The 16,710-nt window shown below is 58.5% G+C and overlaps 1 protein-coding gene and 1 long non-coding RNA gene across 12 annotated transcripts in view; one reads left to right on the top strand and one right to left on the bottom strand.

Moving 5' to 3' along the window:
* Positions 1-16,710, bottom strand: part of CACNA1C (calcium voltage-gated channel subunit alpha1 C) — a 485,400-nt gene that overhangs the window by 184,902 nt on the left and 283,788 nt on the right. For all 10 annotated transcript variants that reach the window (XM_073789178.1, XM_073789179.1, XM_073789180.1 and 7 more), the window contains exon 4: positions 3,200-3,339. In XM_073789178.1, coding sequence (XP_073645279.1) covers positions 3,200-3,339 — 140 coding nt within the window. The remainder of the gene's footprint in view (positions 1-3,199; positions 3,340-16,710) is intronic.
* Positions 3,211-16,677, top strand: LOC117314309 (uncharacterized). 2 transcript variants are annotated; one of them, XR_012324585.1, is made up of 5 exons: positions 3,211-5,069; positions 5,638-5,795; positions 13,206-13,365; positions 15,527-15,659; positions 16,004-16,677. It is a non-coding gene; the product is annotated as an uncharacterized lncRNA (long non-coding RNA). The 2 variants fall into 2 exon arrangements; XR_012324584.1 differs by lacking the exon at positions 15,527-15,659.

Raw genomic sequence — 16,710 nt, 5'->3', positions numbered from 1 at the left:
GGGTCCATGTGTTCGCTGGTGACACCTCGCATCCCAGGCAGAGGTCTCCAGGGTGGGGGAAGCGGGGTCCTTTCTCTGCAGAGAAATGTTCTTTCCATGGAAGCCTGGATCACAGAAACTCAGGACGTGGACACCAGTTTGCAAGTCTGTTGAACAACATTCCAAATCCAAACCAGATTTGGTTCCTAGAACTTCCTGGAAGAAAGGAACACGCTTATCAACGTACAAGATGTTCACAAATGTTATTCGGGGAAGGGAACAGAGATTGAACAGCCATCCTCTCCTTTAACCCCTGAAGGGGCAGAAATTTCAGGAATGGGCCTCAGACGTGTTCTCAGCTTGCAGGGGCCGGCGTGTTTCTCCTCAGTCACGCTTTGTAGAGGCGAAACCACTGCTTGGTGCCCCCCGGTGCCTAAGGGCCAGGGACCTTCTCCAGGCGGTGTGTCTGGCAGTTCCTTAGCTGGACGTTAGAGCTTGTCAGAGAGGACGATGGTCTCTAGAGGCCCTGTGAGCCGAGAGGCAGGGCCCCACATTGGGAGGGAGCTGGAGACACAGAGAGGCCCCTTAGGCTGGAGTAGACAGTCTGAGCAGGTGCATCTGCTGAGGGCTCCCGGGTGCCTGATGGGGGCGGAGGGAGGGCTCCCGGGTGCCTGGCGGGGGCGGAGGGAGGGCTCCTGGGTGCCTGATGGGGGCGGAGGGAGGGCTCCCGAGTGCCTGGCGGGGCTGTGGGGAGAGTTCCCGGGTGCCTGATGGGGGCGGAGGGAGGGCTCCCGGGTGCCTGATGGGGGCGGAGGGAGGGCTCCCGGGTGCCTGGCGGGGGCGGAGGGAGGGCTCCCGGGTGCCTGGCGGGGGCGGAGGGAGGGCTCCCGGGTGCCTGATGGGGGCGGAGGGAGGGCTCCCGAGTGCCTGGCGGGGGTGCGGGGAGGCCCCCCGATCGCCTGATGGGGGTGGAGGGGAGTAGCTCACAGAGGCTCTGAAGTCCTCCCACATCCATTCAGCAGCCCCATGTCCCCACTGTTCCGAGAAGACTCCTCCACTTCCGGAAGGAATGGGGCACGTGAGGGGAGGGCAATGCCTTGGCACTGGCCTCCTGGGTGGCAAGGCAGGGAAGGGAGAGGGGCCCTCAGCCCGGCACTCAGGCGGGCAAGCCCACCTCCCCCGGAGCAAGGCAGACTCCCTCTAGTTTGCAGGAGGGCAGAGGCTGCCCAGGAGGGGCCAAGGTGAGCAGATATTTCCCAGGAGACACGAGGAAGCAAAGGCACATCCGTGTAAGGGGTCGGGATGGGAGGGCACAGCTGAAGAGAGGTGGCTGGGCCACACCCTCCATGCGGGTGTGTCGTTTTCCGAGTTAGAAGGATGGGCTGAGTCTAGACTGGATGGAGAGCCCCAAAGACCAGCGCCTTGGAGAAGAGAAACCAGGTGCTGAATGTGGCCGATTGCGAGATCAACGGGAAAAAGCCAGAGGGTCATGGTGGACCACAAGCTGAGCCAGCGTTGGCATCGTAGCCTCCACGTCACAAACAGTCGAGGGAGGCACCCTTGGGAAAGTGCCGAGTCCGGACGCGTCCCTCTCTTCCTCAGCCTGACGGCCCGGGCCCGGGGAGACGTGGCTGGGATCTGGGCTGACCCACAAGCAGTCCGCTCGCGGCAGTCTCGGGAGGAGCCGGCTCCATGCAAGTGGGGGACGGGCCCCTGTCTGAGGTCCACCTGTGTCTCCTGCTTCCATCCCACGCAGAGGTGAGGCCACGTTTGGGGCAGAGCATCATATAGACCAATGCCAACTCAGCCCACAGACGGGAGAAGACTTAGCTTCTCTGCCCCAAGAGGCGCCTCTCCTCTCTGTTGGCCCCAGAAGCACCAGATCTCATTCCTTGGGCTCTTTCTGTGAGTGTGTGAAAGGTTCCCAGGAGACTCGGGCCTTGAGGGCGACGCTGAATTGAAAAGGATTTAGATGTATCGGGAAGAAGCGCGTTAAAGGACTTTGCCACGGTTTGCTGAGTTAGTTCAAGGCATTTGTCAGTCACTCTGTTTATCCTGGAGTGAACAGAAGCAGCAAATCTCTCGCAGATCTGCAGCTTCACCCTGACATCCGCACGTGGCAGAGTCCAGAAACTTCCGTGTCCCTCATGCCTCCCAAGTGTCCCTGATGTTAATGCAAAGCGTGTCATGCTTGGCCAGGCAAAAAAGGACAGCGGCGAAAACTCGGAAACAGCTCCAGACGCCCGGAGACAGGGACTCGCTCCCAAATGGCCCTGATTTGCTCCGTCACTTCCTGCAGGAAAGGCCGGGCGCCCACGAGGCTCTGAGTAGGGCACGCTCTGGGGAAGCCACCAGCGCAACATCCTCCCAGGGCGGCTGGGAAGGGCCCCCTGGGGTAGGAGCCTAATGCCACGCTGACCTGACCCCGGAGGCTGTGGGGACAGCGAGGGAGTGAACGGCAGGTGGGCTTGAAGTAGCGCCAGGTCAGCCCCGAGGCTCGGGCACCCTGCCCTCCGCAGACGGACGAGTGACTGGAGCCTGGTCAGCTGTGTCTCTCGTGGCGCGTGCGGGTCTCTTTGTACAAACATTCCACAGAGAATCTTTTCCTGAAGTTACCGATGCCTTGATAAGGAGATCGTCACTTCCAGCGTTTCCTGAAGCTTCCTGACGCCGCTTTGTTTCTGAGCGTAGGCTGACTTGGCCTCTGCAGCAGAGCGGGTGGCCCCGTGCCCCCGGCCCTTCCTAGTCCCACTGTCCGGTCCCGGCAGCCGCCGAGCCAGGACCCTGCAGAGGTGCAGGTGGGTGTCCCGGCTCCCGGGTGCCAGCCGCCTTCCCACCCAGCCTAACCAGACACACCCGGCCACACCGCAGGGGAGGCGCCCAGGGGCTGCTGTGCCGGGTGAGGCCCAGAGGGAGACCTACAGCTGGGGCGTCTCCTTGCCCGCACAGAGGCCCCTGGGCTCCACCAGGAGGCCCCGGATTCACCGGTGCGCACGCGTGTGTGTGTGTGTGTGCGCGCGTGTGTGCGTGTGCACGCGTGTGCAGGTGGGAGCGGTGGCCGGCGCTGCTCCAGGTGACGCTCCTCTCCCTTTGGAGACAGTCTGAATCCTCTCGTCTGGCCTGAAGCCCAGGGCCCTTGTGACCAGAGACACAGATACGGATGGGAAGGGGCCGGTGCCGGGCGAGGGTGGCGGAGGGGGGGAGGGGTGGCTGTACTCACCCGACAACCACAATGATAAAATCCAGCAAGTTCCAGCCGTTGCGGAGGTAAGCGTTGGGGTGAAAGAGCAGCCCGTAGGCTACGACTTTTAAAAATGCTTCCACGGTAAAAATGATGAGAAAGAGATACTCCACCCGTTCCTAAGAAACACAAGTAGAAGAGAGAGAAGGAGTCATTAGACTGGGGATTTGGAAAATTCTGACCCAGCAGGTCCCCCAAGGTGGTGGAGGAGAAGGGGGCCCCTCCACGGTCGGATCAGGGGGACACCCCCAGGCCACATCCCGAGCCCCACGGTCCATCCCACAGGAGAGCTCCGATCCACTGGGCAGGAAGGGGGTTTTTAGTCTTCAAATGTTAAAATGCAGAAATTAGGGTGGTGAAAAATCGCACATCTTTGAGAAACATCTCAGTTCATCAGTGAGCAGTTCCTCGTACTTCTCAGAAGAGAACTCATGATGCCTTCTCTAAGGGGACCCAAGGATGCCGGGATGGGAGCTGGTGCTGAGAAGGGTTGAGACAGAAGGGCAGGGGAAGTGCCACAGTTCTGAGTCACCAACCCTGAAGCTACAGCCGGGGTCTCTGTACCCGGCCACCAAGAAGCAGAGCATGCAAACCTCCGCCGGCTGCTGAAACAGAGGCAGCTGCCCACGCGCGCTGACCCCGACCTGCGAGCCCTCTTCCGTGAGGAAACAGAACTCTCTGTCCAAAGAGCGAGACCGGATCCGCAGGGACCCCAGCATTGCCAGGATGAGGGCGGGCACTGGGTGGTGGAGGGGCGGTGCTATTCTGCTGTCCACACTCTGTCCTCTCCAAGAGGGCTCTGCTGTGGGATGTGGCCCTGTCCCTGGAGCCCACGCTCGGCAGGACTGACTCCGGCTGGCTGAAGCCGACTCAGGGCTGATTCACCGGCACCCCACCCTCCGCAGCAGCCGCTCTCCCACGCTGCCCCCGGTGCAGAGCCTTCAAGGCCCCTCAGGCAGGGGTGGCCGTGGCCTTCCCACACCGGTGCTTTGCGCTCGTCTCCGTGGGAGCGTCCAGGAAGCTCCCACCTCAGACCCTAGACCCGGCTTCTCCCCCTCCGCAAGTCAGGAGGGGCTCACTGAAGACCCCAGGTCCCACGCCCACCGTATCCCTAGAAGGCATACGGCCTGCCGCCCACCCTGCAGGGAGGTCAGGCTGGTCCCAGCGCCCCCCGTGCTCTGCCCATCTGCTCTGCCCACCCTCCCCAAACCCTGCGACATTGAGCGCGTGCCGGCCTCACCCAGCCCAGCTCAGGACGAAGTCTGGGGACACAAAGTTAAAAAGGGAAGAGCCCCGGGCCCCACCCAGACCTACTGGAGGAGATCTTCTGGCCATGGAGCCTGGAAGTGCACATTCCAGACCATTCCCCGGGTGTCTCTGAAGCACCTGACGTTTAGGAACCACTGGTCCACGTGCTGAGAGAGGCCCAGACAAGTGGCAACCAGGGGAAGGGGATGGAGGGGGGGACTCCACCAGCCTCTCCGAGGCAGGCTTGTCCTCACCTCCCACCCATTCCGTCATCTTGAAGTTGGTCTGGGACGTGGCTTCCCGGGGGTCTGCGACCCAGGAACAAACGGCAGTGCGTAGGAACTCTGGTCTTTAAAAAGCAGGTGATGTTGGATAAAAATGTACATCAGGACCTTGTTGAAAGGGAATGCATGTTCCAAAAGGGCGCGACACACCTGAGGACGACTGCGGAAGGTGAGCTGTCCAGCCACTCAGCCCCCGCCCCCGAGACCATTCAGAGCGCCCACGTTTAGCCCCAGCTGACAGGGCCACCTCCTCTGCACCCCCAGAAACCTCTGCGGAAATTCACGAAGTTGGAGCAGGGATGAGAAGGGAAACAAAGGTAAGCTGGGTACCCATTTGTGTCAGGGGCTTTCATGTGTTCGCCTGCGTGCCAGATGCATTCACCCCACCAGCCTCCATCAGTCACACGTCACTGGTGAGGCACAACCAGCTGAGTCCCTGGACACGATGCTGGAGAGCCCTCTGGGTCGTCTGCACAGTGAGCTTTCTGGGACAGGTAGCAACCCAGCTCGGAACACCCCTTCCTGCGGCAGGGAGGACAGCCATACCCCAGGGCTCCGAGCGTCCTGGCGTCTCAGACAACCCCTTAAACAGCGGCACCCCCAGCCCCGCCCGACCGGCACCAAGCAGTGTGTTTACCCCCTCATCTGCGAGGCTGCCTTCCCTTCCTGATTCCTCTATGAAAAGAGAAAGCCACGGGGGAGGAGGGGTCCCGGGTCCCTCCACTGCCGTGCAGGCTCACACCGCAGCCCCGGCGCGTCCTAGACCTGCTGCACCTCCTGTGAGATGGAGGACCTGGGGACGTGTGTCTTCTCTTGTTGACCCTCGGCCTTTGTAAGTTTCCCCCATGAGGCCCACTCCCTAATCTACAGCATGTGACATAACAGGTGGAGACGAGAAGGAACCACGGGCATGGCAGAGAGTCCTCCACTCAGCCGTTCACGGACATGTTTATGTGCTGGAGGTTCAAGAGAAAGGGCTCAGAAACTGACCTCCAGGAGCTCTGGGGACAATGGGGACAGATGGACAGAGTCCAGTACAGCAGGTAAGCTGTGCCCTGGAGGGAAGGCTGGGAGGATGGAGAGCTGTCAGCTGAAGTGGGTGGGTCAGGCATCCGGTGGAGAGAGAGGTAAAGGGGGGAAGTGTAGAGGCCGTGGCTGGGGAGGGGACGGGCTGGAGAGGTGGGCCGGAGCAAGGGGACCAGGGGCTCTGGGGCCGGGCCTGGACACTCGGCTTCCGTTCTGAGGAGACGGCGGCCCTGCTGTGGTGTGCACTGCCATCTGGCGCTGTCACGATGGGGCAATCGGGCGGGGGTGGCCCACGCAGAGATCGTGGAGGCCTGAGCCGCGGCCGAGACGGGGGACTGGAGATGAGCACGGGGACCTGGGACACAGAAGGCGTGTGATTCGCTTTCCGGCTGCACGTGGGGGTCGGAGAAGAGGCAGGGAAAGAAGGGCGCGGCCCCCCCGGGGTTTCTAACCCGGTGACTGTGGGTGGAGGACCCTCTCGCTGCAGTGGGGCCTTGAGGAAGAGGAGGGGTCCGCGTTCTGTACTCAAGGCGGAGCTCCTGGACTTGGACGTAGAGGTGGGCTCGCAGGGGCGGCTGGACAAGGTGGCCCTGGAGATCGTGTGGACCGGAGGAGAGCTGAGGCTGGGGTCCATCCCCTACGGGATGACCTCAGCCCAAGGGAGTGCTTCCGCGTCCTGGGAATTGTCTCCCAGGAGAAGTGACAGGGTCCTGCTTAAAGCCATGGGGTCTGAGAGATAAAGGACCTCAGAGGTTATCTAAGTAACCTCCTGGCGGAAAGACTAGGACACTGATGAGATAAGGCCTGGCGGGTACACGTGGAGCATGCAGGATGAGCTGGACTTCCTGACCCGAGGCCCAAGGTGCGTTCGTTTCTTTGCCTCCCGGGCCCCGCTGACCCCCTAAGACACGAGTGGGTCGGACTCCTCAGTACGAGGTTTAAGGGTCTGAGACAGAACTGAAGAGGGCCCAGGAGCCAGGAAGAAGGGTCCGGACAAGAACCCAGGGAGGGAGCAAGGGCCGTGGTCACCAAGTCTGGGGCACAGTCACCTGTGAGGTGGGTGAACGCGGGCGGGTGTGCACGTGTGTGGCACCTCTTGTGAGCAGTGCTGTATTCACTCTAACGTTAGGGGCACGGGTGTCCTTACAGAATGAATTCCACCCCTCTCTTCAAAGCCAAAAAACAAACAAGAAAACGTAAACAAGTGAAACAGCTTGGTCATCCTTTCAAAACACTGTGTGTTGCCATAGAAACGTCCGGGGGTGGAGCACAGTGCAGCTGTGGAAGCCGTTCTCCGGCCGGCTGATGTCCGGGTGCCTCTGGCCTCATGGGTTCACATTCCTCATGGCCTCCTCGGGCCTGGTTCTGGGGGTCCCAGAGCCCTGAGAACGCACCGAGGTCCAGCACGGGACCCGCCGTTTCTGTGATCTCGGGAACCCCCGGCAACTCTGGAAGCCACCCTGGGGCAGCCTGATTCCAGGCCCCACTGTGGGTCGAGGTTGAATAGGCTGGAGGAGGCATGAGGACAAGGCTGGGTCGCGCCAGACGCAGCCACGCACAGCTGCGGGTGGGGGGCGAGGGGACGCCCAGGGCTCCCGAGGACCCTCCGCTGCAGCCGGCAGGAGTGGGGACCTCGCCGCTCAAGTGGTTCCATCTCTTCCCTTTCCCAGCACCTCCCCTTCCCTCCCGACAATATTCCCCAACCCCGCCCGCCCCGTGAGTCCTTTCCTTGTCACCGTGTCCCCATCCCTCCCCTCTCCCTGCTCTCTCCTTAGGGCCGCCACTGGCACCCGGGCCCACATCCACTCCCAGGTTTGACCCACTGAGGGGATTCAGAGGAGGGAGCGCCTCGGTTCCCAGGGGTCACGAGGTCTCCCGGATGCCTGTGGGCTGTGAGGCCCTGGTGGGCACAGGCCGTCAGAGCTTTCCGCTCTCCTCACGTCCACACGTCCTGCCCTTCACCCGCACTGTAAGCCTCTTCACGGCAGACTCAGTTATCTGTGGATGGTAACAATCCTGATTCTGACACCGAATGGCTCTGTGTCTTCGGGAAATCACGCTACCTCCCTGGTCTGTTTCTCATCGGTAGAAGAGCTAGTTAAGCATGAAAAAACAAAACAAAACACGATGCTGCTGAGAGCCCTGGGCTTCCCAGGGCTGCTTTGGGAGCGGGTACAGGTCGGGGGGAGGCTGACAAGGTGGGGCTTCCCCCCTGCCCCCGCCTTGAACCAGAGCGTGGCCACTTTAACCCGAGGACCCTACACGGCTGACTCCAGTCTGGGGAACCCACAGGATGGGGTGTGGAGAGAGAGCACACGCGAAAGGGCGCAGCCGTCGCTTCCTGACTCGCCCGGGTGACCTGCTGGCTTCATATCCTGGGCTCTGCCTGAGATTGTACTGGAGAAGAGGAATGAGTGCTTTTTTTCCCCCTGGTTTTCTTAGAACTTGGAATACCACTTCCAAAGTCTCTCCAGAGTCCTCTGTCAAGCTCGTCCCTGGTCTGTGCGCAGCTCTGCACAGGCACAGCCGATTCCCAAACGTGGAGAGAACACAGAGTTTCTGCCTTGCTGTTCTGAGGATCCCTATAAACACAGACAGGTTTGATAATGAAAAATCCTTCATTAACGGGACTATGACTGCGTGTGCTTTAGGAGAACACGACATTCCCTCCTGGTAAGGGAAGCCGGTGCCAGGCGACAGCTCCCCGGACCCGGCCATCACGGAGCGCCCGCCAGGTCTGTTCACGTATGCACGCTCGTGTCTCTTCAAGCACGCATGTTTCTGCACACGTGGTGCAGCTGGGCGACGCCCACCGTCTGTGTTAAACAGCAGGTACCTGCTCTGTAACAGACCAGCTGTGGAAATTCACACTCAGAGAGCTTTCCTTCCCTCTGCGGCTGAAGGACTACACAGAGTGTGGTGAACACACGCACAGGATACTAGTCAGACCTGAGAAGGAATAAAGTTCTGACACGCGCTGCAACACGGGTGAGGGCTGAAAACACTGTGCTGAGAGAAGCCGGTCCTCAAAGGACAGGGATGTATGATTCCACTTCTGTGAAACACCCAGAACGGGCAAATTCACGGAAACTGTAGATTAGAGGTTCCCAGGGCTGGAGGAGGAGGGAGCCGTTTCAGGGAATGAAAAGTGGCAGAAACAGCGGTGATGGCCGCACAACGTCGTGAGCGTAATTCATGCCACTCAAGTGGACACTTTAAAATGGTTAGAACGGCAAATTCTGTTATACTTATTTTCTCACAAAGGGAAAAAAAGGAAGCATTCCTTTGGATGTTAAAGATTTTCTAACCATCAAGGGTCTTCATCTAAAGCTACCTGAGGCCACGGCTGAACCTGTATCAGCTACCCCCTCCCCGGGATCACGTGTCAGGAAACCGCCAGGACAGCTGCTTGTCGAGAGAGCTGGTGGAAGGCTGGGGCCCTGGGATGGGGCACGAGGCGGTGGGCGGGAGGCGGCTGCAGGCAACGCCTTCAAGTCCACCATGTTTCGAGGCAGGCCCTTCCCAAGGGCCTTATGGTGGTGCAGGCGGTCTGGCCTTAACACCCAGGACTCCTGTAAAGGATGGAAGGGCTGGACAAAACCACGGGATACCTAAGAGCAAAGCAGCCTCGGAAAGGACAGTCGCCTGTTTGTTGAGGCTGGTGGCCCCGGAGGCTGAAACTCTGCCGGGTCGCTGGTCTCACAGGGGCTCAGCCCAAAGATCCGGAAGCTCTCCTCCCGCACAGCTTGCTCTGCCCTCGCCCGTGACGCCAGGTGGCCGCGACTCACCCACTTGTGAGACGCTCAGCTCACGTCTCCTCTGGAGGCTGGCCTTGCCCCCCTGGGAGGGTCAAGCGGGCGGCTCAGATGTCCAGGTGCCGGCCTGCCCCTCGCCAGCCCGTCCCCCAGACGGCATCTCTGCCCGTCCCCGGGGCCCCTTCCTGGGCTGCTTCTCAGCTGTCAGCCCCCAGGGCAGACCTGGCCTGCCTGCGTGCTCGCGGTGTCCTGCACCGTCGTCACGGGCTGCTGAGCCGCCCCTTGGAGTTCACGGGTGGCCACGTGCCCCTCCCCACGGGCAGCACAGGCTATCAGGGCGCGGCCGGTCCCCCCTCTCCCAGGACGTCACTGGCTCCGGGACATCACCTTTGCTTTGGGTAATGGAGCAGAGTGGTGACAGGTATTCCCACTCAGAGCTGAAGTGCTTCTGGGGACCAGGGGGCATTTGCTTAATGACCTGTGGCTAGTGTGTGGTTTCCCAAACGGATGCGGCCGTGGCCTCAAAACTCTCTCCTAAATGCCCACCTTCTTGCAAGGAAGCAGACCAGCACGCGGCACAGGGGAACAGACCCCCTTTTCTGCCTGTCTCCACGGCTTGTCCTCCGCCCGCCCCCATCACTGTGTGGGTGTTAAGGCAGCTTCCTCACTGGTCTTACTGGCATCCAGGCTGATTCTCTGCCTAACCACCTCCCCCCGTGCCACCCCCGCCCCGGGCCTGGGATGGAGTCTCGCCTCCATGGCCTGGCTCCCAGGTCCCGGTGGAACCCACTCGTCCCTCTGGCCCCGTATCCGGCCAGCACCGTGTGCTCCAGCCACACCAGAAGGCTCACCACGCGCAACCCAGAAGGGCGGTGAGGGCAACCCTGCCAGGCCGGCCTTTCTCCACCTGCAAGGCCTGCCCCTCCCCTGGTCTGGACGTCTTACCCTCCCCGGCCCCCCACGGCCCTCCACTCAGCCCATGAGGGCTGCGATGGCCTAAATACAGTCCTCGTGCCGCTATGTCCCCTGCTGAAAGGATGTGAGGCGAGGAGGGAGGAGTTTCAGCTCCCAGCTCATGTTCTCGCGGTGCCAGGAGGCAAAACACCTCCCCAAACACGGGCTTCATTGTTCCTGCTTTTCTGCTTGCTGCCTCTGACTTGCAGACAGAAATCCTACGGCAGACGGGACAACGGAAGCTGGGGTCACAGACAGACCCCGGGTCCCGGTGCCTGAGAAGAGTCCCCGTCACGCCGGTTACAAGCTGGTTACCACGACGTCGACCACCAACACCACCAATAACAACAAGAACTAATGTCACCCTGGGTGTTCTCAATCCCGACCCTGATCCCATGTCCCTTGCACGAGTTACCGAATTATTTTCTTCCTTCGTCACAACATCACGATGCCGGCAGATCAGTCCTCCCCGTGAATCAGGAGGTTGAGACGCGGAAGGCAGGTCCGCTCGCCCAGACCACACAGACTCTAAGAGCCGTGGCGGGGCTGCGCCTCGGGCCCCTGAGCCCAGAGCGCTGGCCCTTAACGTCAGCTTTAACTTTTTCATCCATAGAAGGAGAAGCATGGAAACAGCCTGCGTCGTGTGCTGGCGTCCACGTACGTGGACGTGCTCTGTAAACTGCAAAGTGCTGTGGAAGTACTGGCGGGCATCACCCCAAAGCTTCTCTTTGGGGCAGAGAGAACCATCTCATAACATCAGCGCAGGACCACAGAAGCTCAGGGGAGGAAGGGGGCTCCAGTGTCCCGCAGGGTGACGTACACTCGACACAGGCTAGACTCACAAAACCGAGAGGCCTCGTGAGTGACCTGGCTCAGGGTTAGATAGAAGTGACGCCCCGAGATGACCGGAGCGGTGCTGGGTGCAAACCCCCATCTCCTGACCTGTGTCCGGTGCCCAAGCCGCCCCCCACCTGGGCCCCCCCAGCAGACACCGCCCAGCCATCACCATGAACTCACCTGCTGACCCACATGACCTCAGCACCCCCCTCAACACAAGGACCATCAACGCATCGGTGCTGACTTACAACCTGTACCCTCCCTGCGGGAGGCACAGGGTGACCATATGGTTTACCCGTCAGACAAGGGCAGCTTTGAGAGTGACTAATTAGTGGGGACACGGGGGGTGATCACACGGGGGTGATCCCAGGGGAACTAGCGACTGCAGTCACCCTAATTATACCTCAGGGAGGTTCCCAAAGCGCCCACCTGCTCCTTGTAGGTAAACCGACCTGAGGAAGCTTGGGAGCGTCTTCCTACTGGACGGGGCGGGTGGGGGGACTTGGGGGAAGGAGACAGTCTTGGTGAGAAAGGACAGGGTCCGCCTCGGGGTCACAGTCGTGTCTGCAGAGGTGCCACGACCACGGGGTTACTCCCGCGCCCCCGGGGTCCCCCTCCCGCCCCGGCGGCACCGGCTCAGCACCCTCACGTGAAAGCACGTGTCCGCGATCCCCTGCTCCGGCTCCACCCCGCCCGCTCCTCGCGGTGAACGATCGCCTGCGCGGTAGTTTAATGAGCCGGTGATGAACGCGTTGCGCGTCTCGTGGAGGCTGAATCACCTTGTTTACTCATCGGTAATTAAATCGGCAGCATCTAATGTCTGCTTGGGGAGATTTATGGGCATTTTCTGTTTCTAGGTGACGAAATTGAAAAATGAGTCTAATTACTGATGGATTTCCCCAAGAAGAGAACCAGAGAACGGTATTTCACTCACTGCCAAGTTCACGGCGCCTTAGCACGGCCATGACAAGGGTGAATGGCAGGAACGCCAGGGACCACCCAAGACCATCCTCTCGGACAACCCTGTTTCCTAAGGGGAACCCCATTTGTCCCTCAAAAAAACCACTGCTACTAAGGGGTTTTGAGAGGATATGACACTTCCAGTATGGAAGGTTCTGACCGGGTGTGGCCTCTTAGTTGCTCTGTGACGTGAGCTTAGTCTTTTTTAATTCTTCAACTTTACATTTTCTCGTTTATGAAGCAAAGTTTTCAAGTCATCAAATTATTGGGCTAATGAGCAGATGATCCCATAAAAATGGTTGCAAGCTGGTTAACAGAAAAATATCACCATCGCGGCAGGTTTTATAAACATCTAGAAGTTCCCTGTCAAGTGTTTTGCTCAGTGTTACATTTCCAGAACCTTCAGGTTGGGAGGATGAGAGAAATACTCTGAGCATTTTATTCCAAGGCAGATGGAAGCGTCTCCCTGGGGTGCTCACTCTGTCAGTCTCCAGAGAGCGTTCACCTTTGTGGCTACTGAGCGTTCTTAGTCTAATCCAGGATCTGGCTGAAGTAACAGTGTCTCCTACACTTTGGGGATCGGGTGGGACGGGGGTCTTAGTGCATATACCTCGCTCCAGAACTGCTCAAGGAGCTCCCCACCCAGGGCTTCCCCGGTGGCGCAGAGGTTGAGAGTCCGCCTGCCGATGCAGGGGACGCGGGTTCGTGCCCCGGTCCGGGAGGATCCCACATGCCACGGAGCGGCTGGCCCCGTGAGCCGTGGCTGCTGGGTCTGTGCGTCCGGAGCCTGTGCTCCGCAACGGGAGAGGCCACAACAGTGAGAGGCCCGCGTACCGCGAAAAAAAAAAAAAAAAAAGAGCTCCCCACCCAAAGGCCCTCCCATCCTCACAACGATTTTCAGAAACGATGTATTTTCTGCAGGTGAGGAGGCCCAGGGGTTCGGGGAAGAGGGCCAGGGGTCTCTCCCCGAGTCCCACGGAAGGCCCGGTGGGGAGCAGACGGTGTCCGCTGGCCGGACCTCAGGCTTCCGTGTCTCAACGTTCTCAGGGGTGGTCCAGAAACCTGCCAAGGAGGCCTGCGGGTAAGTGAACAGTCACCTCGCTCCTAGTTTACAGGATACACTGAGGGCCTTGGTGACCCGGGTCCCAGCAGTGACCCCCTCCTCCACGTGGCCCAGCCCACCACCGCTTCAGGGCTGAGACCCCAACTGGGTCGAGAGGCCTCTGTTTGGGGTGAGGCATGTTGCTTCTTTGGGCCTCAGTTTTCTAATCTGTAAAATGATGCCTCTTCCCCTCCTCTGCCCGGGCTACGAAAAATCACATAGAGAGTTTGGTGTGCAGTTTATACGTGTGTTTCCCTGGGGTCCACAGACCATAAGGGGCCCTGGGGAGTGAGGAATTCCTCAGGTCCTATGAGTGGCTCTGACTCCCATGGCAGGTGCCAAGTACGCAAGGCCTTGCCTCCCCTGCTCTGAATGGACACGTGCCTGGCTGCCACCAGCCTGACTCCCACCTTGTCCTCTGGCCTTGTTGTGTTAGTTGAGGCTCAGGGCACGGTGGTTAGGAGTCCCGTCTCTGGAGGGAGACCACCTGATTTTAAATCCAGGTGCTGGCATAACGATCAGAGCAGAAATAAATGAAATGGAGAATTAAAAACAGTAGGAAAGGCCAATGAAGCTGAGAGCTGATTCTTTGAAAAGATAAACAAAATTCATAAACCTTTAGCCAGACTCATCAGGAAAAACAGAGAGGACCCCAATCAATAAAATCAGAAATGAAAAAGGAGAAGGTACAACCCCCATACCACAGAAATACAAAGCATCCTAAGAGACGACTATGACCGACGCTATACCGATAAAATGGACAACCTAGCAGAAATGGAAAAATTCCTAGAAAGGTACAGTGTCCCAAGACTAAACCGGGAGAAACAGCAAATATGAACAGACCAATTACCAGAAATGAAATTGCATCAGTAATTTAAAAAACTCCCAACAAACAAAAGTCCAGGACCTGATGGCTTCACAGCTGAATTCTACTAAACATTTAGAGAAGACTGTTAACACCTGTCCTTCTGAAACTATTCCAAAAAATTGCAGAGGAAGGAATGCTTCCAGAATTATTCTATGAAGCCACCGTCATCCTGAAACCAAAACCAGACAAAGACATCACATAAAAAAGAAAATTACAGGCCAATATCACTGAGGCACATAGATGCAAAAATCGTCAACAAAATATTAGCAAACTGAATCCAACACTACATTAAAAGGATCATAAGCCACTGTCAATTGGGATTAATCCCAGTGATGCAAGGATGGTCCAACATCCACAAACCAATCAGGATGATTCACCACATAAACAAACTGAAGAATAAAAACCATATGACCATCTCAATAGACGCAGAAAAAGCTTTTGACAAAACTCAACATCCACTTATGATAAAAATTCTCCACAGTGTTGGTAGAGAGGGAACATAGCTCATCATAATAAAGGCCGTATGTGATAAACCCACAGCTAACATCCTACTGAACAGTGAAAAGTTAAAAGCACCTCCTCAAGACAAGGGTGTCCACGCTCGCCACTTTTATTCAATAGAGTATTGGAAGTCCTAACCATCGCAATCAGACAAGAAAAAGAAGTAAAAGGAATCCAAACTGGAAAGGAAGAAGTAAAGCTGTCACTGTTTGCAGATGACATGATACTACAGATAGAAAAGCTTAAAGACACTGCCAGAAAACTACTAGAGCTCACCAATGGATTCAGTAAAGTGGTAGGATACAAAATTAATATACAGAAGTATATTTGTAATAACTTTAGATGGAGTATAATCTTAAAAAATTGTGAATCACTATTACTCCTGAGACTAACATAATATTGGACATCAGCTATACCTCAGTTTAAAAAAATAAAATAAAAACTTAAAGAAAGTGCTAGAGAAGAAAATTGGAAAACGGAAAGGAGGAAAAAGGCAGAATAGGCAGGAATAGAAGACACACAGGAGCAGGAAAGAAAAGTGCGACACTGCTGGGGTTCGTTTACGCCCTGAGACGTCCAGGGTTAAGGTTCCCGAAGCCATGCCTATGATGCCCAGGTGTCTGCCCACAGAGGGCGTGTGCACGCGTGTAGCAGGAGCCCAGGGTGCACATGGGGGGGGGGCGTGTCCAACACACCCGGGAAGAGGGGCTTGTGGGGTGTGAGTCTTGGGTCCTCCTGGAAGAGTCGACCATTTGTCTATCTTCTACGCAGAAAGCAAGCCAGTGACCCAGCACCTCTGCCCAACCACAGCCAGGGTCCCACTGACCTCTGACCCCTCTGGCCAGAAGTCCCCATGAGCACGCAGCCGGCGAGAGGTCGGAGTACCAGCAGGCTCTGCCCTGGGGTGAGCGCCCTCCCCCGAGTTACCGCTCCCCACTGCTGTCCTCTCCCCCTGCCCACAGCGTCTGTGGAACTGACTCCATGCGCTGGGCCGGAATCAGGCTGTGGTCCAGTCAGACGCCGGGCCCCGGGGACCTGAGTTCTGATTATGTCCACCGACATTTACTACCCTGGGGCCGCAGATGCAGAAGCAGCGCCCCTGCCTGCCTGGGGCACTCAAGCCCGGGGCGGGATCAGAAGGGACAGAGGTCATCGCAACGCGACGAGTCCCTTCAGCCGGGAGGCTCGGGGACCCCTCCCTGACACCAGCTAGACACAGAGGGCAACTCAGCCTCCTCCACACTCCAGGTTCCAGGCCGGACCCTTGCACCACAGACCACGTGGCTTCTGTGATCCCAGAAGAGCTACGAGCATCTCAGAGGACACGGGCTTTCCCCTGAGACGGTGGGTCCGGGCGGAGCTGCCGTGGTGACACTCGCACCCCCTCTGCGGCATCTACGCCCAGGTGAGCAGCCCGGCACAGGTAAGCAGAGTCGTCACCACAGGGAGCCGGTGTCCTTCCCGGAGTTTACACGCGACTTAGTCCTTGACCATCTAGGAAACCCCCCACTCCCAGCTGCTGCTCACCAGGGCCCTGGACGGCGTGTCAGGCTTTCTAGGGGAAGCGCTGGAGTGGTGGAGCCCCGCGGGGTGAGGAGAGGAGGCCCTTGGGCGCCCGCCACGCGTGATGTGGTGAGTCAGCGCGCTCCGGTCCCAAGCGGCTGGTGCCGTACCGCCTCTCATCACGGTGAGGCTCAGAGGAGTCAAGCAGCCAGTCCAGGGCCCACGGGGAGTCAGCGCCGGGCGCAGGGCTTGAGCTCCGTCTCTGACTCAGTCCCACTGCACGGCCCTCAGTCGGGGTGGTTTCATGTCCATCACTGTCTCCACGGGAAATTCGATATTCAAGTAATGGCCGATCAGGCAGAATGCAGGGAGTGGCGGGGATGGAGGGAGGGAGCGCTGCTCCAGCCCAGGGCAGGGGCCGCACAGAGGGCCAGTGGGAGGGGGGACGGCGG

Source organism: Tursiops truncatus, chromosome 11 (assembly GCF_011762595.2).
Source record: "Tursiops truncatus isolate mTurTru1 chromosome 11, mTurTru1.mat.Y, whole genome shotgun sequence".
NCBI lineage: Eukaryota > Metazoa > Chordata > Mammalia > Artiodactyla > Delphinidae > Tursiops > Tursiops truncatus.
The sequence above is the reverse complement of the archived record's forward strand: the minus strand, read 5'-3'. Positions and strand labels throughout refer to the sequence as shown.